General features: G+C 38.8%; 1 protein-coding gene across 7 annotated transcripts in view; it reads right to left on the bottom strand.

The window, feature by feature from the left end:
- ATF2 (activating transcription factor 2) overlaps positions 1–27618 on the bottom strand; it is a 56714-nt gene that overhangs the window by 21958 nt on the left and 7138 nt on the right. For 4 of the 7 annotated variants that reach the window (XM_064162272.1, XM_064162249.1, XM_064162267.1 and 1 more), the window contains 9 exons: positions 24978–25046; positions 23739–23808; positions 21048–21144; positions 19286–19404; positions 17020–17148; positions 10966–11144; positions 10528–10642; positions 10263–10349; positions 86–235 (listed from right to left, as the gene is read on the bottom strand). In XM_064162272.1, coding sequence (XP_064018342.1) covers positions 86–235; positions 10263–10349; positions 10528–10642; positions 10966–11144; positions 17020–17148; positions 19286–19404; positions 21048–21144; positions 23739–23786 — 924 coding nt within the window. In that variant the 5' untranslated portion in view covers positions 23787–23808; positions 24978–25046. Of the gene's footprint in view, positions 1–85; positions 236–10262; positions 10350–10527; positions 10643–10965; positions 11145–17019; positions 17149–19285; positions 19405–21047; positions 21145–23738; positions 23809–24977; positions 25047–25904; positions 26008–27618 lie in introns of all 7 variants that reach the window. The other 3 variants (XM_064162265.1, XM_064162262.1, XM_064162279.1) reach the window with 2 other exon arrangements.

Here is a 27618-nt window from a genome sequence, read left to right as displayed (position 1 = left end):
AACAAATCAAGAGCAAAAGGAAAAAAAAACCTGTTTGCATAACAAAGAATGAGTTAGGAAGTAGCTGTATACTTTATTGTCATACCGGTGTTTCAGTTGTTGAAGTTGCAGGTTGCTGTAGTGACTGTGGTCGTGGTTCCTCTGACTGACTCCTAACCAACCCACTCGGATGTCCCTTGGCAGTATCTCCATTTGTTACCTGAGGGTGCTGCTGGGTCAAAGCTGCTTTCAATCTCTGAAAGAAGAAGACAAAAAGAAATAATCTATAATGATAACTTGAAAAGTCATTATTTATATAACCAATTACTTCAATCTTTGAAACAAGAGCTCCAACTCTAAAATAGCTCTTTTTTTACATAGGCTTTCAACAGTGATCTAGGCATACACCAACTAAGAGCAGACAAATTCTTGCATGACAACAACAAAGGCCTTACGGAGGCTCTCAGAAAGAATAGTAAGCTCTATGGAAAAGTAAAGAGAAAGCCTCCTTTGTGAACTGTGCCCATGAAAAGATGACTAGGAGGCCACGAACAAACACTTGCTGAGCCTGGTATTACACAAGGCACAGATCAGAAAGAGAACAATGACATCAGGGTAAAAAATGGAACATAAACATCTTTCCATTTAAAAAATTCTGGTGTTCACTATCCATTTAATAACAGTTTCTTATGACTCTGCTTTATCATGGTCTTTACAAACACTCACCTCTAAAGCCCATTCCATGAGAATCATTAGATAAAAGCCAAAGGCTTTGCTGAAATATCTCCATAATGCACAAAACAACAACAAGCTTCAGGCTGTATGTAACAACTAGCTTTTAGTTACATGAAAATATGCAGAGGAACTGTTATGGCATATTACTGTACATGTAAAAAGTCCTAAAAGGTTTGAAGTTCTTCCTTTATTGTATAAAGAACAGTACCTTCAAAGTTCAACTGCAGGTAATACATCCATTATTGACAACCTGACAAAGCATTTTAAAGCATTTTATCAACTGTCTTGAAAACTTCACTCAGCTTTTCATGAAATCTCTTTCAGAGTTAATATACTTAAGACAAATACTTAATCTGAATAAAGTGTTATACTACATTTCAATACATACAACTGCAACTCCAAGTAGATACAAATTGCAATTCCAGATTCTTTACTGAAGTGTCATGAATATTGTATCATTTACCATGAAATTTTCAGTTTACTGAAGATATACCTTACTAGACAAATGGTATTCATGAATATTTTTTCTACCAAGTGCAGGATTTCTAAAGAATCCAGGACAAGTTTAAGAAGACTAATGACTTAATACATCAGTTCATGAAAACTCTGATAACCTGTATCACCACATTCTGGAATGTGAAGTATTGCCAAAGTACTAATCTAACATAATGTCTTAACAATGCTGCATTAAGCCAGCTCAAAAGAAGCAGGAGACTTTGCACCTATTTATGTAGATATTCTGTACAAATTGCAGTATCTCATGTGTCTCAACAATGAAGCCACTGGACTACAGTTAAAGCTCTCTCCGTGATAATAGGTTTTTCTGGTTTCTATTCCACGATCAGAACAACAGACTGCAGATAACCTCCATCAGAAGAGCAAAAAAGTTTTGAGGTCTGCAATCTGCCAAGTTACATCAACTGCCAAATCCCTATAGTTAACTGTGGCACCTAACTGTGGCACCAGTACCAGTAGTTGTCCCATTTGAGGCCTACAAAGAGAACTGCAAAACCCCAACATTCCTCTGCTGACTTTAGAATCACAGAATCAAACAGGTTGGAAGACACCTCCAAGATCATTCAGTCCAACCTAGCACCCAGCCTGACCCAATCAACTAGACCATGGCACTAAAGTGCCTCAGCCAGGTTTTTCTCCTGATGACTCCACCACCTCCCTGGGCAGCCCATTCCAATGCCAGGCACCCTCTCCAGGAAGAACTTCCTCCAAACATCCAGCCTAGACCTCCCCTGGCACAACTTGAGGCTTTCCCCTTTTTCTGTTGCTGGTTGCCTGGCAGAAGGGACCAGTGACCTCTGTAAGTCTTTCGTGGAGTGACAGCTGTAGATTGAATTAGCAGCACACATTACTCCAGAGAGGGACTGTTTAAGCACACACAAATATTCAGCGTTAACGAACTTCTGCTTCCCACCTCATTTCTATATCAATTCTGTAAATAGCCCAGAATGAAGAAAATGCTTTCAGAAAAGCATATGAAACAAATTTACAGTAATTTCCCCAGTGTTCAGTTCTAAAAACAATAATTTAGGATAGGTACAAGCATTAGGGCAGGCCTATACAAATTTCTAAAGTAACATGCTCATAATTCTTAGTGTATCATAGAATGGTTTGGATTGGATGGGACCTTCAAGGGTCATCTAGTCCAATCCACTGTGCAGTCAGCAGGGACATCCTCAACTAGTTCAGGTTGCTCAGAACTCTGTCAAGCCTCACCTTGAGTACCTCCAGGGACAGGGTTTCAACCACCTCCCTGGGCAACTTCTTCCAGTGTTCCACTACCCTCATGGCAAAGAACTTGTTTCTAACATCTAGTCTAAATCTTCTCTAGTTTGAAGTCATTGCCCCTTGTCCTCTATCACTGCAGGCCTTTGTAAATAGTCTCTCTCCATCTTTCTTCTAGGCCCTGTGCAGGTACTGGAAAGCTGCTATAAGGTCTCCCCAGATCTTTCTACTCTCCAGGCTGAACAACTCCAGCTCCCTCAGCCTGCTTTCGTAACAGAGGTGCTTCAGCCCCCTGATCATTTTCACGGCCCTCCTCTGGACCCACTCCATCAGTGCTCTGAAAATCCCAAGACCTCATACAGTTGTTTCACCACTTTCTTTACAGCATTAAAACAAACTAAAGAATTAATGTGTACCTTCCTAACTCAGTCCTTGTCTCCAGCTGTGCTAGTTTGAGACTAGCTAGAATGTTTTGGTGAGAAGAGTTAGATTACAGGCTGTGAAAAGGCAACAATGGTGATGTCTACTTCACTTACATGCTTGCTGTGATGTATTAAAACAAGAACACAAACATAGATAATGGAGTCTCTCTCTGGGCTTTTTGGGCTGCATTCTAACCTGCCTGACTAATCCATCTGCCTCCTAATCCCCCTGGCCAACCCTCCAAACTATCTTGAATGTAAGGCAAAGTCTGGAGTAAAGTAGAAGGGTGGGAGGAAGGTGGAAGTGTGGTTGAGAGCCCCTCCTAGGGACTCAGGTTTCTGGGAGGGCTGTTTTGTTTCTGTATTACCTTTTTATCTCGTATATTTCTGTATATATTGTAAATACCTCCTTGTGTATTGTGCTAAGCTGTAAATACAAAGCTTCATTCCATTTCCAGATCGAGTGAGCCTAGTCTAGGTGATTTTCTCAAGGGGGGTGGGGTGGGTAACACCCAAACCATCACACCAGCTAAAAAAAACCAACCCAAAACCTCAGAAAGGCCTATATATTTTCTAATTATCTAATTAAAGTACTAAACCCACACTCTATGATCTAATCACAACAATTTAAAGGTTGATGATTCCCTCCTAACTCCCTAAATTTCTAACTAGTCCTGATCCTTAAATGGTTTATCCAATATAATTTCTTCAAGTTACTAACACCTGTTGCTTTCACAATGTATTTTCATTTGTTGTCTCAATTATGTTAGAAGTATTTCTTGTGCCATAACTTGCTGTTTAGTAGGACATGACAAACTTTCAGGAGTCAAAAGCAAGACAGTAGGGACAGTGCAGTCAAAGTAAGCCTTAACTTCCCTTACTGTAATGCTAGTATTTAAATACTATAATTTTGTAAATTTGTAAGCAAATAATCTCATGTACCATGGAGACAGGAAATAATTTGGGTTAGATTTATATTACAGGCTTTAAAAGCTGAAATTAAAATAGTTATTATGAAAATTATCCATAAAAGGAGAAATACTGTGAAAATCTGAGGAACATCTACAGCTTTCCACAAAGAGTTATTCAGCTTATGCCTTTAAAAAGTTTCATATTTTAGAAGGTATTGCTGGAGTGAAAATATTATCTGGATATTGTACATCCTGTGAGTAGGGAGAAAGGTTCCCCATGCATGATAAGAATCTCAGTTTTAAAAGTCATGCATTAGAACAAATGTATATAGGCATTATTATGTGCAGAAGTCTGATTGTAGCCAAGGTTTGGCTTGATAATTTTTGGCTAATAAAAGCAAAGTAAAATGGGTATTTTCAAACAGTTAAACAGCTTTTAAAGTCTTCATTAGTAAGGTTTTATATATCCTTGAAAATAAATCCTCATTGCATCTGTCAAAATTTGGTAGGACTAGATCACTCCATCAAGAGCTCACAGAAACAAGATAATATGCTCCAGAAACGATTTGTGAAAAACTCAGATCCATATTTCATATCTGCCACAAAAGCTCATCAGAGTAATAACCCTCCTTCTCCTGGGTGTTATCCTACCATCTGCTGCTCTATTACTTATCTTTATTTTGCAACTAATTAACAGCATAATCTTCTAAATTCAGCAAGTTAATTATCATTATTGTGGTCTTTGCAGCATCATCAGTCCTTATGAAGTCTTGTCTCTCCACCCCCAGAGAACATATGAAAATGAAGTAGGTTGTGAGAGGGTCTGTTTCTTTAGAGCAGGCTCATTAGGTGTTTGCTGATGAGCTCGGCATGCAGAGAGACAGGTCAGAAGAATTCTGCTGAACACGAGGTCCCATGCCGGGCTCCAGCAAGCTAATATCAGGTCCTGAACATTTGCCAAGCTTGCCCTCTGTCACTTCCCACTAGAAGCCTCCTGCAGAAAGCCTGCTGGTTGCCCACTGTGTGCAAGGTATTTCTCAGATTGCGACAAAAGGTTTTATATGGGTAGAAGGAGACAGAGGGAAACAGCCAGTGTTAAACTGATTTTTCAAGTTCTCTGGAAACTTCTGCAATCTGTGCAGAAGAGTCTCAATTATTGTCTGTATCCACAAGCTCTACACTTGGAAAAAAAAAATGGAGGGTTTACAACTAGGGGTATTTGATATACAGGACGCATACAATTACAGAGCTTCAGACAAATATCAGCACCTCAGTATCTTTCCTGAACGCAGGGGCCCAGAACTGCACACAGCAGGTCAGGCCTTCACCAGTGCTGAGTACAAAGGAGAATTAAATCTCTAGTTCTGCTGGCCACACTATTCCTGATACAAGCCATAAAATGGACTCATCAGGAGAAAAGTGTGTTGTTCTCCCACTCATTAAAAATAGAGAAATTGAGTGTCCCAAAGCCATATTTAAATTATTCAACTCCCTAGAATTAGGAAGCAATGTCACTGCATTCTCTGATTTGGTTTGTATCAAATTAGCCCTTTCCTTCACTCAAATAAAAGCAGGAAGTCTACCAGCGCTAGCTCCTTGTAAATAGGTAAGAGAAATAAATGACTGAGATGAGAAATTAAATCAGAGCACAAAGTGCTTTTCCTATTATATAACTCTAAACCAAGTCAGTTTCTTGAAACATCACACAAGAAATGGACTGCAGAGAGAGCCTCTGTAACAGAGGCACAATCTGCAAATGAAGGGAAGTGTCCAGTTCCTGCCTTGGTTTGTGCCATGTATTTAGTTCAAACCAGAAAGTGTTGTGCTGTCCACACATGACAGATATGTATCTGACGATTCTCCTGCAAGTAGGAGTCCTCTCCAAGCATTTCAGGAAACCTTCACAGATTGTTTATCATGCAAAATGTTAGGCAGCCTGAGCAAGGAGGAAGGGCCTCCAGACTCAACAACTGCAGTTTCCTTAGTTGCTTCTCGTGAGATTTCTGTCTATATCCTTCTCCAGCTTCTTTGGACACACTTGAGCACATCAGTATCTTTCTTGTAGCAAGGGGCTCAAAATGCAACACAATACTCAAGGTGTGCCTTCACTAGTGCCAAGTACAAGGGGATAATCACTGCCTTGGTCCTCAATGGTTCTTAGAGTTGTGCTATTCCTGATACAGGCCAGGACACTGCTGCACATGAGCCAGAGTGTGCTCAGGTGGCTAACAAGGCCAGCAACGCCTTGACTGGCTGTCAACCAGTATCCTTAGGTCCTTTTCAGCTGGGCAGCTTTCCAGACACTCTTCCTGAAGCCTGTAGCAGTGCATGGGGTTATTGTGATCTATGTGCAGGACCCAGCACTTGGTCTTGTCGAATCCCATACTATTAACCTCAGCCTGCCCAGACCCCTCTGCAGAGCCTTTCCACCTTAACGCAAATCAACACTCCCACCCAATGGTGTCACTTGCAAACTTACTGCACTCAAACCCCTCAACATATATAACTGATAAAGAACTAGACCCAATACTCAGCCCCGAGGAACACCACCTGTGACCAACCACCAACTGGATTTAACTCCATTGACCACCACTCTTTGGGCTTGGCCTGGCTGTCCATACAGTTGTTTTTTTACCTAGCAGAAAGTACACTCATCTGAACCACAAGCAGTCAGTTTCTCCAGGAGAATCCTGTGGGACACAGTGTCAAAGGTTCTCCTCAAGTCAAGGCAGACAACATTCACAGTCTTTTCCTCATTCACTACCCATGTCACCTTGTCATAGATCATATCTGTCAAGCAGGACCTGCCTCTTGTCAACTAATGCTGACTGGGCCTGATAATCTAGTTACCCTGTATGTGCCATATGATGCGACTCAGGGTGATCTGCACTATGACCTTCCCCAGTACTGAGGTCAGACAGACAGATCTGTAGGTCCCCAGATCCTCCTTCTGGCCCTTCTTGTGGATGGATGTCACACAGGTTAACCTCCTGTCAACTGGGACCTCCCCAGTTACCCAGGATTGCTGATGAATGATACAAAGAGGCTTGAGGAGCACTGTTCTGACAGCTCCCTCAGCACATGTGGGTAGATTCCAACCAGCCCTAGACTTGTGTGTCTCTAAGTGGTGTAGTAGGTCACTAACCTTTGGGTTATGGGGGTTTCATTCTGGCTCTTCATACCTGTATTCCAGCTCAGAGGGCTGGGTACCCAGTGAACAACTGGTCCTACTGCTAAAGACTGGAACAAAGAAGGCATTCAGTACCTCAACCTGTGCACTTCATCACCACATCCAACAAAGCATGGAGATTCTCCCTAAGCCTCCTTTTGTTGTTAATGTATTTAATACAAACATTTTTAACTGTCTCTTGCAGCAGTAACAAAAAAGAAATTCTAGTTGGGATTTAGTCCTAATTTTCCTCCTGCATAACACCCTTGGTTAGTCCTCCTGAGTTGCCCTCTCCCTCCAAAGGGCATAAGCTCTCCTTTATTAACCCAGAGTTCCAGCCAAACCTCTCTGCTCAGCCAAGTTGGTCCTCTTTCCCATCAGCTCATCTTTTGGCACATGGAGATGACGTACACGTGAACCTTTAAGATTTATTTCCTGCAGCATGTCCAGCTTTCCTGGATTCCTTTACTACCCAGGACTACCTCCCAGTGTGAGGGAGAAACGTGGCTACAGTAGGCAAGAGTACACAGGGACTCTTCCACTAATTTAAATGTAACAATAAATCCACTAATTGCAGTATCCTGTTAATAAACATATACTGTGATGAAACACAGATTGTTCACTTAGGAAACTTCAGTGTATTAGCTTACATTTCCACTTCAAATGTGAACTACTACTGAAACAAGAAGCAAACAAGCAGCTGTAAAACTAAATATTGTTTTCTGTTGGCTTAACCCAGAACACAGGTGAAAAAGAAACCTGATTATGTTTGCAGAATTTAGGACATGGCAAGTGCAAGAAGGAAGAGTTGGTTTGTGTGTGATCAGAAGTTACAACAAGCTGATAACCACTGGGTTACTAAAGATAAGATCCGAGGGAAGCAGGGCTTGCAGGTAAATGCTGAGCAGCAGGGAAAGATGGTATGCAATGGATTCCAAAATAAAGCAGGAGTTTGGTTCTCCTTGGTTCAGAATTCTGGGATGCACTGGACACAGAGTGTGGGTAGGCGAGTTGAAGCAGCACCAGTCTTACCACCATGATCATAGAATCAACCAGGTTGGAAGAGACCTCCAAGGCCATCCAGGCCAACCTATCACCCAGCCTTATCCAATCAACTAGACCATGGCACTAAGTGCCTCATCCAGGCTTTTTTGAACACCTCCAGTGGTTCCCAGTGGCTGACCAGTTCTGCTATCTACACATCTTGAGGGAGCTCTGCTGGCCAGTGGGATAGGGTGAGTATAGCCTGCCCTTTGATCAATAGAGCTACTTGGGATTGTTTGTCATGTCTTATTCAGTTTCTCCCTATGGCTGTAGCAGATGAGCCAGAGGTACTGTGTATATACACCTCTCTCATGATGGTTTTAGTGTTTAAGCTATAATAAAAGTATTGAAACTGTACCCAGAGGGAGGGTACCCATGTGTGAGAGTGTTCCCTGGTCCCGAAGAACTCACTGGAACAGCAAGCAAAATTATTTTCAAGAGAAATGTTACATCACAAAGATTGAAAAACCCTAAACTAAATCAAACTGTACAGTGAATAAAGCACCACAGATCTGCCAACAATCACATGGCATAGCAACTTAGTCTTATTGGGAGCTTTTCTACATAAAGCTTCTCATTAAGTTGCTTTAGGAGTGGTAAGAAATTATGGTCTTTATTTTTGTGAATAAGTGCTATGTAGAATCATAGAATCAAGCAGGTTGGAAGAGACCTCCAAGATCATCAAGTCCAACCTATCCCCCAGCCCTAACCAATCAACTGGACCATGGCACTAAGTGCCTCAGCCAGGCTTTTCTTGAACACTTCCAGGGGCGGTGACTCCTCTGCCTTCCTGGGCAGCCCATTCCAATGGCAAATCACTGTCTCTATGAAGAGCTTCCTCTAACATCCTTACAACACACTTATAAAAGTAAATGATCACAGGAAATACACATAGTTCTGATATTCTCAAATTCTGCTCTTGCTTTATGTTAAGAGGAAAGAAGAAATACTGCAAATAGCCTTTTTACAGTCTTAAAACAAAGATAAACAATTACTGAAGTTCCTATATTGGCTAAATTCCAACAAGATGACTAATGAGGTTGTTAAGTTTTAAGGGTAATGACCTTTGCTTTTGTTTACAACTGAGTGATTGCTTCTTCCAATGTGAGATCAGTCTTTGCCATATACACATATTTCCTTTTAAAGCTCTGCAGAGCAAATTATTTTAGTAATATCCTTTGAAATCTCATTCTTTGCCCAACTCAAAAAAAATATTTGGAACCAATTTCTCCTGAATTCAGAGCAGAATTCAGTGCATGTGTTTCTGAACTCTAAGGAAAGAATGACTTCCAAAAAAAAAAGTTCTTGTTTTCACTTTCTTACATTCTTCTCTCCTGAATTTAAGGTGTCACCCGAACTGGTTACATTTAAATAGTTCCTCAGAGTTAAAAGATGCCTTTTCCCATTCTTAAGGGAACAACAATGCACAGAAACAAATCTACCTTTCTGTCCCTCTCTACAGCAGGTGTTCCTGATTGTTTTTTAGCATGAAGTTAGAGTCAGAAGAGGAACATTATTTTGCAAAAGAGATGCTGTTTATAGAGACACTTTGTAAATATGCAAGTGGTTTAATTACTATTTACTAATAGATCTTAGACTGCTTTAGAACAGTTGAAACAAACAAGACAGTAGAAACAAAAAAAGTAAATAAAATGTTGCAAAATATTTCTCAGGAAATTCAAACACAAACAAACCAAACATTCCTCTACTTCTTTTACTTGTGATTTTGCAAGACAATCCCCAAACTGCCTCAATGCAACAGAAATGACCTCCACACAAAGTAATTTCATAAATAATATGTCAGTATTTACAAAACTTTTGCCAAATGGACTATATGCAGCTGAGGTTCAGACAACATGATTATTTTTTCCCCCTCAATTTTAAAAGAAATATCATATTCTTTGGGAGGAAATAATATCCTGATTCTCTGAAGGTGATGCTCCCTGTTAAGATGCTACTAATCTCATCTTTCTTCCAACTAAAATTTCCTGTCCTCCAACAAAAGGAAGGAATTTTGTTAAAAAGCTAGTTCATTTAAAAGAGTAATTAAAATTCAAATCAACCAAACACTAATAACAGAAATCACATAGACCAGAATTTGAAATAAATGTAAAAGAAACGCAGCTGTTACTGTCTTGTTTTCATAAAATCTGTACTTGCAGAGACCAGACTAATGAAAAGAAACCTAAAGTAGTTTTAAAGAACAACACAATTAATTTCTCAAGTTACTCTTCTTGAGGAATAATGGAGTTTTTCACTTACCAATTTAGCCTCAGACTGCACTGGCTGTGGGGAGGAAGGCCCTGGGATTCCTGGGATACTAGGCACCATGGTGACAGGTCTAACAAGCTGACCAGATAAAGTATAAAAATGAAGAAAACCTGAGTATGTTATCATAACAGAAAGCATATGACAGCACTACCCTCTGAAGCCAAAACAGCTATCAAACTGCTTAAAACTAAGCTCTGTGCTGCACTTAAGCAAATCTGCTCCACTTTGAAATTAATATAGCATCATGCTTACTTACTGGAACTGCAGCAGGGACATGCACATTAGAATTTGTGATAGATGCGGGAATAGCAACAGGCATGGTTTGTCCATTAGGAAGATGTAACAGCAGAGGAAAAGGACCTGGAACTGGACTGAAAAAGGAATCAACTATATAAAAGAAAACTTATCCAGAGAAGAGAACAAGTTTACACATTGTTTTAAACTGTTTTGCTCGTTTACAGTTGCAATGCAGCATTTATTTCAAGATCAAAAATATGAACGCAGTGATGTGGAGATCATGGACTTGTATTTCACATGTACTGAAAGTTGTATGTTTGGTATGTAGTAAAGCACCACATTACACCAAAGCACCCCAAATTTGTACATCAACTGCAGAAACAGTAACTGAAAGTAAACAGGACGAAATGTTTCCGTTTCTGTAAGAGAAAATGTTACTAAGATCGATGTAACTTACACTATTGGTCTGTTGGAGGATGGAGCCTGGGTAATAACAGTACTAGATGTTGGTGATGGTATTGCCTGCTGAATAATAACACTTGAGTCAGAACTCGTAAGTAGTACATTAGGAACCTGCAGGGATGCTGGACGAACTATTGTTGATGTAGGCTGTGCGGTCTGCTGCAGTGACACCTCCTGAGGAAAAACAAAGACAGATCAATTTGCAAAGTAAAAGTACAGGCCATTAATTCTAACTGCCAAATCAACAGCCTGGTGGAACATAGCAGAATTTCTGCAATATTATGGAAGTAGAGTTAGTTATACAATTAAAAATATACAAAAAACCCTCTTGTGCTGGTTTGAGGCTAACATTTTACTGAGAGAAATTAAATCCTTAGCTGTGAAAAGAAAAAAACCAACCCCAGCAATCTACACTCCTCAGTTTTCTGCTGAGAAATGCAACTAGTCAGAACATAGATAAGACAGGCACTTCCCAGACACTGCTCAGCTCTCACTTCTGGTTCTGCCTTCTTTCTGGCTGTCTGGTCTCTGTGGCTGACTCTGCCTTTAACTCTCTAATCCACCTAATCCCTTTTTCCTCTAACCTTGTCGTCTTTTTTTTTGACATCTCACCTCAGCTCTCCAGATTTATTGTGTGAGATGTAAGTGGACTGATCTGGTTATTTCTGAAGGGAGGGAAAGAGGGAGGGAGAAGAGGGTTTGGGTTGGGAGCCCTCCTGGGGACTTTGATTGTTTCTGGGAGGGGTATTGTGTTATTGTGTTCCTGTGTTACTTTTAATTTGTATATAACTGTATATATTTGTGTATATATGCTTGTATATTGTGCTAAGCTGTAAATATAGCTTCATTACACAGGATCACAGGATGTTAGGGGTTGGAAGGGACCCAAGAAGATTATCGAGTCCAACCTCCGTGCCAGAGCAGGACAATACTGTCTAACACAGATCACAGAGGAGCACATCCAGACAGGCCTTTAAAGTCTCCAGAGAAGGAGACCCCACAACCTCTCTGGGGAGCCTATTTCAGTGCTCTGTTACCCTTAGAGTAAAGAAGTTCCCCTTGTGTTGAGTCGGAACCTCTTTTGCTGTAATTTACACCCACTGCTCCATGTCCTATCACAGAGAGCCAGCCTTCTGAGTCTAGTCTGGGTGATTTTCTTAAGTGTGGGGGGGGTAGCTAACACCCAAACCATCACACCCTTTGGATGAATTACTTAAACCTGTAAAATGAAATTGTTCTGCTAGTGATTTTAGGTGTATGACAAACCCTGAATCTACTTATGCTGAGATGTTACTACTTAGAAGTTATTTTTTTAATCAGGTATTAAGATTTTTTTTTACCAAGAAATCCATGGGAGTATCAGCACTATCATGTCTACCTACACTCTGAATAAGGAAGAGTTTCACAATGCACATTTCATTTTAAATCCATTGTTCCAGCTCTAAACAACAAAACCCAAAGAGCCTTTATCCCTTACTCATGCACCTCCCTTAGAGCACTACCAACTTAAAAATACTCAGGAAAGCTTCAAAATGTCTGCATCTCCTCATGTGTAAGAAATTATTTGACCACAGAAAATAAATTTCCTTGACTGCAAGAGAATAGTAAAGAAAACTGGCTATAGTTCTTAACTTAGCAATCAGATAAAGTACGCTATCAATTGGAACATAGAACCTGCATTTGCTGTTTCTGAAAACCCTAGAAATGCCTCCTTGTAACCAATGCCTTCCTTCACAGGAAAGCCTTGCTACTGTCAGACTTCAGAGTTACCTTCAGATAGGATTTTCCAGGTTATTCTCTTCTGACACTAGCTACTACATTCAATGACACTTAAACTTACACTTTTAAGACCAGATAACTTTAATTACTGCACTATTAAACTGTAGCTCAAAGAGAACATCTCATACCTGTGTCATATAGGCTACAGCAATTACCATTTGCTCTGAATTAAGTTTATGTTTTTAAAATTCATCCAAAGCTTTTAAGACTAAGGTCTTAGCTGTCTTACAGATTGTTTCTAATTTTATATATCCATTGGAAAACATGTGTGCATCTCTGAGAACTTCACAGAACTCTAAGTGGGCTGGCAAACCAGGGACTTCAACAAAGAAAGGACTTTGAGGAGTAACAGTGAGCTGTACTGAGGAAAGTAAGATTTTTTTTTAACTTTAGTGTCAATGTGGAGTATTTATGAATGTTGCAATACCTGAAAATACCACCTAGAATTCTAAGTGAGCAGCCAAAAGAAGAAAACATCCAGAACAGAACTGCAGAAAAAGAAAACAAATAACTGGGGAGGAGTTGACTAATGCATACTCTTAGGACACAGTTAAACACTGCCTTGCAAATAAGGAATTTGGTTTAACAGCTATACAGATCTCACTCCATGAGAAGAGCTATAGGGAAAATATACAGGAGACTGAGCTGCTTGACTGTGGGGGACTGTGGCCTTTTGAGCTACATTTGTAGCTCAAACATAGGGGAGAGGTGAACATTACATGGCCTAGGGATAGACCATATAATGCCAACAATGGATATGTTAATATCATTTCACTGGAGCATCAAGAGTTTTATGTCTATAAGCACAGCTTGTACCTTCCCCTTGCTGCTTCTGCTGCTTCAGCTGCGCCCGCTGCTATCTTCCTCTGTTGCTGTTTTGGCTGCTGCTGCTTTGCTGCTTCGCTGCCACTTGAACTCTTCCTCATCTTTGTTAAGGTTATTATATTTCTCTAGTAGTTTGTTTCTCCTTATCTTGTTATATCTAAACTATACGAAATACACTTTCACTTTCCTTGACTTCCCAAAAAAAATCTGTGTTGTTTATTAGTTAATACAAGGTGCAGCAATGCACCTCTCCTTGTTGGTTCCTCCACTACCTGCACCAAGAAGTTATCACTGATACACTGCAAGAGCCTTTTGGACTGGCTGTGCAAGCTTCCCAGCAAATATCAGGGTGACTGAAGTTACCCATGAGTACCAAGGGGTTAGCTGTAGAGGCTACCTCCAATTGTCTGTAGAAGACCTCATCAACATCTTCCTCTTGGTTTGGTGGTCTATAGTAGACACCTAAGACAATTTCATCTCCTTTCCCCTATCCCTTAATTCTGAGCCACAAGCTTTCAATCTGTTCTGCCTCCCTCCTTGGATAGAACTCAGCACGTTTCAGCTGCTCTCGCATATAGAGAGCAACTCCTCCACCTTGTCTTGCTGGTCTCTCCTTCCTGAACAGTGCATAGCCATCCATGACAACATTACAGTCCCACTATGTTTCAGTGATGACAATTATATCTTAGTTATTCAGCCTAATGCAGACCTCCAGCTCCTCATGCTTATTCCTCATGCTCCATGAATTGGTAAGGTTCTGTGATTCTGTATATAAGCATTTCAGGGAGGGAGTTAATTTATTTGTTGTCCTAGGTGATACTGCTTTGGCAGAGGGATTGGACTCAAGGCTCTCTGGAGGTCCCCTCTAATCCCTAGCATTCTGTCATTCTGCAACTCTGTGAATTTGCTATCAAGAGATTAATCCAAGGTGATCTTAAACTCTATTCACCTCTACAAGAAAGAAGTTTAAGATTATTCAAAGATATCAGAGACTTACTGAAAGAACCTCTCTAATTCTTTTACTCTCTAAACTAAAAACTATTGAATTAGAAAATACTTTACAGAAGAGGATCATTATTTTATGTAAGAGTTTTCAAGATGTGTGTTTGCACTGAGATATAATTTTCACTTCTAACTAAGCTAATGAGATACTGAGCCACTATACAAAGATATGAATACCCTTTAAAAATTGTGAGTATTGCCAATAAGTATTAGCAGTGAAAAAAACAAACTAACCTCTGAAATAAAGACAAAAATAGAGAAGTTTTTTTGCTTAATCTAAGCAGCTCTTCATGTATTCCTTCAAACTAATTTTACCAATTTTGAGATATGATTACCTTGATTACCTATGATTGGTCATCCTTGCTAACTCATAAAACTCAGTGAAGCTCTGTAAAGACAAATCTGAACTCTCTTAAAATTTCTGTCACACTCTTAGGTCTCTCCTCACACTGGTGCTTTTTGGCAGGATAAGGAAAATAAGTTGTAACCTGAAAGGTTCAGACTGGATCCAAATTAAAAAGATGTTTGCAACAACAACAGCCTGGCATTTGCAACAGGTTGCACTGAGAGGATGTGCACCCTTCCTCCTTGAAGGTTTCACAACTAAACTATGTAAAGCCTCAAGTAACTTTATCTGATCTCAGACTGAATTCCAGTTTTGAGGGGAAAGTCTGACCACAAAATCTCAAAGACCCAAATTAACCTATGATCTCAAAAAGCCCTGCTGAATTTTGGGAATAAGGTAGCTAAATCTCTCAGATGCAGACTGCCCAGTGAAAATGCCTATAAAGACTGACTAGTGCAACAATATTGCTTTATTATGTTCTGCTTCTAACACTTTTATATATTCAAGTAAGAATAGAAATAATTAATTTCACTGATTTTACTTTATTTTGTGTTCTTCAAGAGACATCTAAAGGATGAAAACACTTCAAGTCACACATTGAAGTTACCATTACAATTAAACTTCGTAATTCTTCTTTAGAGCAATAGTTCTAAAACTGATCTGACTGCAACTCCCTCCAGTGACAGACAACACTTCAGTCTTCTAGTAAACAATAGTCAACACTAAATGAGCAAATGCCTGAGATGACCACTTTTAAACATGCACTGCCACAGCTTAAAGAGTATAAAATATCCAACAAAATTATCTGGTGCTTTAGCTTTGTATGAGAGCCCATTCACCCCTATACATGTTTTCCAGAACATCCCATGTTGTTCTACAAAACAATTCATGGTCAAACACAGGCTAGAAATAAAAACATACAGGAGAGGAGTCACAAATGGTTAACAACATTAAAGAATATAAAAATCAAAGACAAAAATCATAGAAATTGATCTTACTTTGCTTTTTTATGAGGGATGAATAAAATAAAGAGCCTTCTCAGACTTTTTTTTAACATAGCATGACTAACACATTTTATATCCTTTATAGTTTTACTGCATGGCCAGTGCATGGCAAAGGCCATCAAGAGAGACCTGGACAGACTGGAGAGCTGGGCACAGAGGAACCAGATGAAGTTCAACAAGGACAAGTGCAGAGTCCTGCACCTGGGGAGGAATAATAAACTGCACCAGTACAGGCTGGGAGGTGGTCTGCTGGAAAGCAGTCCTGTGGAGAAGGACCTGGAGGTCCTGGTGGATGACAAGTTAACCATGGCACAGCAATGCGCCCTTGTGGCCAACAAGGCCAATGGGGTCCTGGGTTGTATTAGAAAGAGTGTGTCCAGCAGATCAAGGGAGGTTTTCCTCCCCCTCTACTCTGCCCTGGTGAGACCTCATCTTGAATACTGTGTTCGGTTTTGGGCTCCCCAGTTGAAGAGGGACAGGGATCTGCTGAAGACAGTCCAGCGGAGGGCTACAAGGATGATTAGGGGACTGGAGGGCATGGCTTATGAGGAGTGGCTGAGAGACCTGGGACTTTTTAGTCTGGAAAAGAGAAGACTGAGAGAGGATTTGATAAATGTTTAGAAACATCTGAGGGCTGATCAGGAGTGCGGGGACAGGCCCTGCTCACTTGCTCCCTGAGATAGGACAAGGAGCAATGGGTGTAAGTTGCAGCACAAGAGGTTCTGCCTCAACACAAGGGGGAACTTCTTTACTGTAAGGGTCCCAGAGCACTGGAACAGGCTCCCCAGAGGGATTGTGGGGTCTCCTTGTCTGGAGACTTTCAAGGGCTGTCTGGATGTGTTCCTGTGTGATTTGTGTTAGACAGTATTGTCCTGCTCTGGCAGGGAATTTGGACTTGATGATCTCCGTGGGTCCCTTCCAACCCCTAAGATCCTGTGATCCTCTGAATAACTGTGATGAACAAAGCCAACTAAAAAAAACCAATCAAATAAATTAAATACATATCCAAACGAGTATGGCAAAATTTCCTTTCAACCTACTAAACAGTGTGGTTATCTTCATGGGCAACAAATTAACAACAAAAAGTTCTTACCTTTTCATCATTGGTAGTAGACTCAGGATGAGGTAAAGGACTATCTTGATGAGTTGTCTCTACAACAGAAGGCTCTTCAATTTTATTTCTTATAATTGGTGTTGCAAGAGGAGACAGATCTAGAGGCATCTAAGAGCAACAGTGTCAAACAAAATTACTCAATCTCTAAAAATATTAAAACATGCAAAAAAAAAATGTAAACAGCTAAAGAGAAATATGAGCTTTGTAACAACAACGAGGTGCTGATGTTTGGAAGATCTTGATGTAGATGCTTTACCAGGCAAGGTTAATTTTCCAGCATCTGCGTGAACATCAGTCTTCAGTAACACTTGGTCTTTCAACACTGATGTCAAACTAATTATTTTCTCCTTGAGAACTAAAAACACTCAGACAGTTTTCCTTTTCCAAAAGTCAGAGGAAAATTAAAGATGAGAAAGGACTGCTAAGCTTAGAAATTACAGTTAAACAACAGTAAGATCCTTCTGTAAGTTATTAAATCATATGCCATGAAGCACAAAATCCTAACTACATTTCTAAGTTAAGAAAGCTACCGTGGACAATTAATTTCAATTTTATTGCAGCAAGTAATTATTGGAAAAGCAAGTTTTATATTACTACACAGCTAAAACCCACTAAGATATCTGAAATGCCACAAAGAAATTAGATTTGAAAGCCTAAATTCCTATCTAGCCTGCTATCCAAATACTTTTGGGAAAAAATTCCTCCAATGTTCATCTTCTAATTCTGTTTTTCCAAAGGACTTTTTTCAATTCACTTTCTGTTTTTCCTAAGGAATAGCAATACTAATGGGCAGGGAGGACTGTTAGAAGCAGAATCTCTTTTCATACCACATGTGAACATGAAACAGCACAGAAAAAACCCTAAACCATCAATCTCCAAGAAGTGTACTATCATGGTAAATTTTACCACCCACTGCCATGATTGCTTATGTGTATTTATTATCCAGAGATATGCCAGGACTGTGTTTCTTCTTATAAGATATTGGGCAGCTTGGAAATTTAGTATCAATTAAAGAAATTGTTTAAATGTTTAAGATATGGTAAATTTTTACCACCCACTGCCATGATTGCTTATGTGTATTAATAATCCAGAGATATGCCAGGGCTGTGTTTCTTCTCATAAGATATTGGGCAGCTTGGAAATTTAGTATCAATTAAAGAAATTGTTTATATGTTTAAGATATTTTGCAATACCTATAAGCCTCTCCAAGGAAGTAGTGAATTATATAGAAAATGCAGTAGGAGACAATCAGTATTATCATATGCAGTGTTTTAAGAACAGTTGGTATATATTAACTGAAAAAAAAATCATTATTAGTATAGTTGCAGTAACAAAGCAAGGGTGAGACACTGTCAGGAATGCATAATAATCCAGCCTATTCACAAGTACCTATTAAAACCTTTACTGTAACAAAGAAAATGCAGGTACTGTCTCTGAAAAATCTGAATACATGAGATAAAAATGCATTTTTATCACTGCCTAATGAAGTCAACCAAAGGTAAAATTATTCAAAGGGGACACTGAACAATTTTTGGGTTGAAGCATTTACATACCACTGATGACTGGGAAGTACTGAAATAAATAGAAGAAATCACATTGAAATGTAAGGAAAGTTTCTCAAAAAACCATGAGGTTGCTAAACTAACACAGTCCAATTTTTTCTTGTACTACAATCTGTACTTGAGAGAATGCAGATAGGTAATTTCTAGGGCAAAGCAATTTCAACACATCGATAATGCAATTATAACCAAATTACTGACACTTCTTTACATTTAGTGATTCTTTCAATTTAATTCTCATTGTCATGACTATTAATTCTTAGAACAACATCAGTATTTTAAAACTAACCCAAATGATGTGTTCACATACTATTTTCAGGTGGTCTGGTTTTATTTCTAAAAAGGCTTTATTTTTCAGACTGGTTTTTCTCCTCATGAAACATTAATCAAAGCCAATGATTAACTTCAGCAAATATACACTGCCTACCTGAAGAATTAAAACAGTCAATGTGTCCCATTGTTTGTGCTAACCATGCAAAATCAATATGGTAAAGTAACCTTTGGAAGAGTAATCTTATCATTTGAGGTTTTTTCTAGACAAGATACATAAGCATTTGGCAAATGATTACTGGTATAGTTTAGAAGGCAATACATAAAGTTTTAATCATAATCACAGAATCGACCAGGTTTTGTTGGGTTTGGTTTTTTAAATAGAATTTCTAAGAAGAAAAATATTTTGAACATACTTTCTTAATGTCATCTTCAGAAGCCTTTTTAAACTCATTCTCAAAAGGACTTGCTAATTCATTGAATAAGCCCACTTCCTCACAGTTCTTCAAGAATCGAGTTGGTGTTGGTGTCTGATCTGAAATGTATAAAAAAATCCACATTTTTTTTTAAATACCATTTATGAACATACTTACAGCAAATATTTTCCAGAGAGATAAAAAAAAAGGCAAACAAAAGAGACGTGGTTAAGAACTCTCTCTTGCTTTGCAGGGCAGAAACCAGAAGGCATACTCCACCTGCTGGAGACAAGCAACGCAAATTTGCAAACCAGTTCCCTTAGTTGTGGCAGTGTAAAGCGTTTCTCCTGTGTCCAGAAACCAGAGGGAGCCATTCTCAAGTGCCTAGACCAGAGGCAGCAGAACACTTCTGTGAGCAAGCAGACTTTTCAGATAAAGGTAAAGCCTACATGAAGGTTTTAATTAAAGAAAAAAAAATAGAGAGAAAAGTGCACTACTCACAGAAAGTTTGCTTCTTTGTTCTCATACTGTGAAAACAGTACTAATTACTCTCAAGTGCCTGGAACTTCTAGAAGGAGTAAAGTGTGACACTGTACACAAGAACTGATTGACTCCCATGATGCCTGTATAGTCAAGCTGGAATCACAAGACTTCTGGCATCTGGGCAACTGCTGAATCAAACAGGTTTTACAGAAGTCTTTCTATAATGCTTTTGGTACTGTGTACATTCACCTTATTTTACTGTGATTACCAGGTCAAACCTAACCACGTTTTCCACATAGCTGCACACATTTAAAGCATGGTAAAGCATCATTATGTGAACCCCTACTAACACCAACTGGCATGGCTGCAAAGACACAGACACTGCCATAGTTCCAATCTTAAATATCTGATTTATCTAACAGGTTCTCTTTCCCACAGTTTAATTGCCAAGGACAGCATCTAGAATTCTGAAATGTGAAACTTTGGGGGTTTTTTGCCTGCTTGTCCTTACAAATTAGCCACTTCAGTTCTGCTGTTCCATCACTGGAAAATAATCAGAAACAAAATAATGTGGCTCTAAGTTTAGAATAACTAGCACGACTCATCTTCATTCAAGAACTTCAGAATTCACAATGTAATCATTTATCAATTGATGATTACTTCTGGTGCTGGACAAGTAAAATAGTTACAACTCACCATGAATTCAGAGGTGAAAACACCTTTTGAGTGTAAGTTAATTTTTTTTTCTTCTGCTATTCCACTTAAAGAGCAATAATCACCAATTCAATTTTCTCATGTCACCATAGTATGCAAAGAACACTACATATTTTAAAGTTTAAGACATGAATAATGTAGCAGAGTAATGAAAATGTTAATGTAATTTAATAACATTTTAATATAATTTAATAAAATTCAACTATGGTAAACTTAACATTTTAAGTTTGCTATAGCTACAGATCCTGTCAGGCAAAGTATTAGTGCCTGTTCTTACTAAATGCTTCCAACATCAGTTAATTATTGAAATATTGGTAATTGGGAAACATTATATATCAGATCCAAACAAAATTTACTTATGGAGAATAATACTGCCCTCAAATTCTGACCAAAGCTAATTATGCAAAAAAATTATTGCCTAAGCATACATTGCAAGCAACTACAGTGAAGGAAATGTTTCATATTCTCTTACCATAGTTCTATGCCTTATCTTCAGAAAACACATTAAATGTGTGCCCATTCCAGCAGTAAAGTGAGCAAATTAACTATAGAATTCTATACTAACCTGCTACAATGACACTGTCATTACGAGCCGGCCCGAATTTCAGTGTCATCTCATGCTTATGTTTATGGACAGCCAAATGATCCTCATTGGTAAAACGCTGCAGCAGAAAGTTTGAACAAGTAGATGTAATTTGAGCATAAACAAAGCAAAGCAACTCTACAGAAAGTCATTCTTACAACACATAAAACTATCATTATTACATTAACAGACAATGCTCCCAGGCAGATATGTCTTGTTCCTTAGTAAACTGTACCAAGCGACCCCATTATAAAACTCAAATGATGTTCACAGTAACTAAATAGCAATGATGTAAGGGAAATGGTAGTATAAATACCTGCATTCATCAAAAGTCCAAGATAAAATTTCAGAGCGCTGCAGACTTCATCAACCGTCTGCAAACAGGCAATTGCTACACTAATGGATCTTGACAATTTTTAGCAATTGATTACCACTATCTGATTTCTCTATTGTATGTGTTACCACAGTAATGAGAATTGATCTGTAATCACAAACACAGACTTCCACAGTATTTAACAGCATAAAGCATAGCTCCTGCCACTGGTTGTTAACTACATACATTAAGAGGCATATAGAATGGGAAACACTAGAACAATGTCAGACAACTAAACATTACTTAAAAAACTCTCAAATTTTCAGAAGTATGACAGTTTTGTGCATCCTTCCCCAGAAATTTGAGGTACATTCTATAAACAAAAGAGGTAAGTGTGCAAACCAGGTGCTGTAAAATACATATTCTTACAAGTGAGAATAGTTTACTTGAACATTGCTATGCACCTGTACTTGTGGGGTCAGTGTTTCAAATGAGGCAATTTAAGAAAATGCTTCTCAATATTTCTTTTCCTAAAAAGAATACGTTTTACAGAATATTCAGATTCTTACTTTTCTTTCTGAACATCTGACTCCCCAAATATGTTTCTGATTATTCCTCAATAATTAAGTCACTCAACACTATGTTCTAACAGATACACATGAAATGTCATCTGTTGGAAAACAATATAGGAAGCTTAGTTGACCTCAGAGCACAGCCACCCAGAATATTTCTGTGGAAAGGACATGTGTATGTGCAGCTGAGAGGGAAATTAAGAATGCAGGACCACTGAAAGGCAGGGTGATAGAGGACAGGCATTTTTTTCCTCTAGAACTCTGTTCTCAAGGGATCCAAACATCCAGCTTTACACAGCTCCTGTGCCTTATCCCTAGATACATCAAACTTTCTTGTTTTAGCACACTAAGAGACTTCAGTAGATCTGAAGGTAGTCAGCACCAGAACAAGAGGACACAGTCTCAAGCTATGCCAGGGGAAATTTAGGCTTGAGGTGAGGAGAAAGTTCTTCACTGAGAGAGTCACTGGATACTGGAATGGGCTGCCCGGGGAGGTGGTGGAGTCGCCGTCCCTGGAGCTGTTCAAGGCAGGATTGGACATGGCACTTGGTGCCATGGTCTAGCCTTGAGCTCTGTGGTAAAGGGTTGGACTTAATGATCTATGAGGTCTCTTCCAACCTTGGTGATACTGTGATCTTTCTGTCCCTACTATGTAATGGACAGCCTCCTCCAAAGGGAATAGGAACTCCAGATCCTGACTCACTCTCATCATTCTACAGTACAAGCTGTCATCTGGAAAAATCCCTGACCATGTTCAGGGACATGGCCTTCTCTCTCCTCCTTCACTGGAAGCAAGAACTGCTATAATCCCACGATGCATCTTCTGACACAGCATACATTGAAATGAGATTCATAGAATCATGAGGACAAACATGTTGCTTAGAAGGCAGTTCTCTTCTCTTAATGTCTCTGAACATATCAGACATAAGAAATCTTAGTCTTTTCTCACTTAAAATACAGAAGGCTCTATTAATTTAATATGAATGCTGACATTCACCATGAAAACCTAAGTTTTCAGAAAACAAAATATTTTCAACTCAAAATCAATACAAATGTACTTAAATAATGACAAAATCAGCTTGTTTTAAAAACCACTTCTACATAAAGGAAGCAGAGAGGTCCATCTCACGCAGCAGATAATTCAAATTCATTTATTTTCAGACTACTAAAATGTTAAGACAGCTTCCATTTAAGCAACATCTGCTAAAAACACCCAATATCTTTACTTTCCTGCTCACATTCAGCTCTCTATGTACTAATGCTATCCTATAGAACACATTAACACTAGAATAGGAATTGAAATTCACTTTGTGGCACGCATACTGTTAGCCCTTTCCTATACATAAATACAAAATTATGTGACTAAATAGCTGCAGTGATTAAATAGCTGTTGTGAAGATCAGTGACAAGCAAGCTTCACAACAAGCTCCCCATGAACACTGCAATATTCTGAAAAATACAGGTGACTTGATACTAATTAGGATGTTTCTTGCTTGTTGCTCTGGTTTTGTTTTGGGTTTTTTAATGAAAGAAAATGAAGCAGGGCTAACAGATGAAATACTTTTCAGCTCACGAAGGGCAATCTGAAGAGCAATTTTCTTCTGCAGATAACATTTTTGGAATAAACACACAGAATGCTAGAAATTCTTCCTGTCATCTGTTTTTTCAGCAAAACACAGACACTTCCTCCCAATTATCATAAATCTCCTTTTCTTTGATCCTTAGAATTACATTTCACTGGTTTACTTTTATTTGATTGATGTTAGTAACTTCAAGTCAGACCATTACCTGGCCACATCCAGGGGCAGTGCATAAGAAGGGTTTGTCATCACTCATATTCCACAGGTCGTTGTGCTACCTGTATTTAAAATGATAATGGAAAAGAAAAACAAATATTGCAACAAATTATCAATATATCAACATCTAGAGACTATTTTAATATCCCATTGTGCTAGTTTGAAGCTAGCTAGAGTATTTTGGTGAGAATAATTAGATTATAGGCTATGAAAAGGAAATAATGGTGATGTCTACTTCACTCATAGGCTTGCTGAGATGTATAAAAACAAGAACATAAACAGAGAAAACAGAGTTGTCCTCTGGCTGCCTCCCTTCTCTCCCTAATCTGCTGACTGTGTAACTAACCCATCTGCTTCCTAACCCCCCTGGCCAATTTCCCAAACTCACCTTGAATGTAAGGCAAAGCCTGGGATAAGGTAGAGGGGTGGAAGGGAGGTTGGAAGGGCAGTTGGGAGCCCCTTCTGGGGACTCTGGTTTCTGGGAAGGGTGTTGTGTTTCTGTATTACTTTTTAACTTGTATATTTCTGTCTATAGCAGTATAGATTGTAAATATCTGCTTGTATACTGTGCTAAGCTATAAATATAAAGCTCCATTCTCATTTCCAGCTCGGCTGAGTCTAGCTGTGTGATTTCATTAGAGTGGGGGGCAGGTAAAACCCAAACCATCACACCCATGGGGCAAGAATTTCTGTTCTCTGGACACACAAAGAATCTAAATATCCAGGATACAAATAGATTCTGGATTCCAAGCTCTGCCAGGAAGATGTAAGAAACACAAGAGAGACAAAGTAGGTTTTGAACATAAACTTCTCAATCAGAAAGGCAAATACTCATAAGTAACATATCTAATTGTAAAAAGTATCTGAAAACACAGTAAGACAATTTGCTAGTGAAATAAAAACACACTAAAAAATAGTGAAATAAAAATGCAATGATGATCCAATCCCCATAATTAAAGAATGAACAAAGCAACAGGCAATACCAAGTAGTCAAAGGTACAGTGCAAACAGTAGAGTACAAGTTGGTGATTGCCCAGTCTTTTAGTAATCTTTAAAGTTCATCCTTTAGATGAGCTCTAGATGGTCCTTCAGTAAATTTTGTAACAGTGCATGTTTTTGTAGTTATGTTTTAGCTATAACTAAATTACCAACAAGCTAAAAAAATATTTAATAGAGACTAATTGTATTTCATACTGCAGTGCATACTCATCACACATATTAATACACATACCTGCCAGATCTCACATATAAATCTGTTTCATAGGGCAGACTATCATATCCTCCTTTTCATGGCAATGAACTGTAATTGAAACAAAATATTAAATTTTGTGGATATTAAACATGTAATAATAGATGATTTTTTTAAGACAAATGATACAATGAAGCACTATTCACCCACAAAACACAACATTTTTTCAAAGAAGTGGTTTAGTTCAATATATCCTCTAAAGCTGTCTCTCAGATACAAAGAGATGCTTCTACTCTCTCTTCCTGCAGGCACAGAACAGATATCACAAGCTAGCACCACTCTAGTTCAGGAAGAGAAAGAGCAATATAGACAGAATTGAGCTGACATGCACTGGGCAATGCTCAAAACTAGTATGTGGATGCTGTGACATCAACAACAAAAACTGTTCTGGTGCAATGAATGTATAAAATCAAGGTATTGTCACAGCACTAAACCAAACAGCAATAAGAAACTACTCTCAACACTAACGTTACCTCATTTTAAGGTTAAGTAACCTGGGGGGGGTGGTGCTGGAGGGAGATGGAGGATGAATGTACCAAATTAGCTAATTAGCCAGGAGATGACAAGCACTCTCAACCCATCTGTGGCTTTACCCTGGAGGAAATACATTCATCTTTAAATATGTGTGTTTGTATGGAAATCTAACAATGTTAGTTCTGAACACTGCTTAGCTTGATGAAGCAAATAAAGATGAATAAAGATGTCTTTATGATTAAAGATTATAAGCAGAATAAATCCATCCCTCCCTCAGTAGGCTGCTCATGAAAAGTTGCTGGGCTTCTGAAACTAACTGTTCTGAGAATGTATACTTCTGGTACACTATTTAGCACCAGGCACAAGATGGATTAAGTAAGTGTAAGCAAGTAATTTAGGACTTAGTACTTCAGAGATCTGTAAGGAACGCATTACCTGATCTTTTTTGCCTGTGCCTGTACAGGAAAAATCTACTGTATAGATTTTTTTGAACATTACTTCAAGGAGAAGGGGATCCCAGTGTCCTTTGCCATGGGCACTGAATGACAAAAAAGCAAAACATGAGTGGATGAGACTCCAAAGTGTCATTTCCAAATATATACATTCAACAGAGTGAGGCTACTGGGTTGAGATCATAAGCCAAGGAGAGATGAATGGCTGCCAGGAACTTTACAGCCTTTGGCACTGATAACCCAGTGAAACATTTATGAACCACAGAAAGAATGTCAAAGCAAATCAGGGATGGAAACTGCTCTATTCTTCTTTCCAAAGAGTTCACAACCTGTCTGGAGTTTCTGAAGGGATGAAGTATTTCTTGAATTGTTCAAACTATGAACTTGGTACTATCACCAATGAAGAGTACTAAGAAAGTTATGGGAAAACCTGAATACTCCTAAATATTCAGGCTAATAAGGCCCTTATGAATGAAGCTTTAGGATTGCACCCTTCTATGATCTGAAACTTCAACAGGCACTTAAAATGGTATCCTTGTTCAGCAATAAAATAGTCAGACTTCTTTTTAAATGCAGGTTTAAACCTAGCAAAAATCAGTTTCATTTAGATCTCAAAAGGAACTTGCTTTGTTAAATCTTGATCATGAGGAACCATATACATGCCATACCATACACGACTATAACACACATATAAATTATCAGCAAAAGAGTTATATCAGTATCAGAAGTGTCTGAAGGTGTAAGGAGGAGGTGTGGGGGGGGGGGGGGGGCAGGGAGATGTCTACTCAAATGATGAATATTCTGATTAACAAAAGTGCATATACTGTTGCTATAGCTTGTGGTCAGTCTTGGAAAAGTGCCCAGTATCAGCTATGAAATCTATTCCATCTATCTTTTTAGTATTTCTCTTAGGTCATAAACTGTAAAGATCAATTTTTCAATTCTACACATTTTCCCTTTTAAAGGAGCATCAGCAAAACACATATTTGTATATGATATCTGCATCCATGTTTTCGTTTGCCAAGTCTGAATTCTGAGTGTCTGATTTATAAACTGAAAATCAATCCTTGTAAAAAATCCGAAAAAAATACATTAAAAAAAATCTTGTCCTCTTGGCAAGTTTACTGAAACAAGAACTGGAGATAAACTAACTTCCTGATCTTTCTGATACTGTTTGACTGCATGCCACAAAGGACTTTGTGAGGCAATGGCTTGCAAAGGGATTCCAGCTAATATTTGGCAGGGGGGGGAAGCGTCCTGAAGCATTGAAATTTTTGCACTTAGAAAAGAAGTTCACTCATGCATTCCAGCAAGACCTTGGACATTATAAATCTAAACAGAAACTGGATTTGACAGGATAGGAAAACAAAGAGCTCACATTCATTAGTGTAGCCAAATTGCTTAGGACTGTATTCACCTATTACAAAGACAAATGCAAAACTTGCACCTAGAGCAAAATAACTCCATGCAACAGTGCAGGATGAGAGCCAGCTGGCTCTCAAACAGCTCTGGGGCAGATCTTGTAACTCCTGGTGGACAACAAACTAAACACAATTCAGCACTGCACTGCTTGCAGCATTGAAGGCTAACAGCCTACTGGGTTCAATTAGCAAGATCATAGCAACCAGATGAAGGCAAGTGATTATGCTCCTTTATCTGGCACTCATGGGGCTACAGCTGGAGTGCTGTGTCCAGTT

This window comes from Pogoniulus pusillus, chromosome 2 (genome assembly GCF_015220805.1).
Source record: "Pogoniulus pusillus isolate bPogPus1 chromosome 2, bPogPus1.pri, whole genome shotgun sequence".
NCBI lineage: Eukaryota > Metazoa > Chordata > Aves > Piciformes > Lybiidae > Pogoniulus > Pogoniulus pusillus.
The sequence above is the reverse complement of the archived record's forward strand: the minus strand, read 5'-3'. Positions and strand labels throughout refer to the sequence as shown.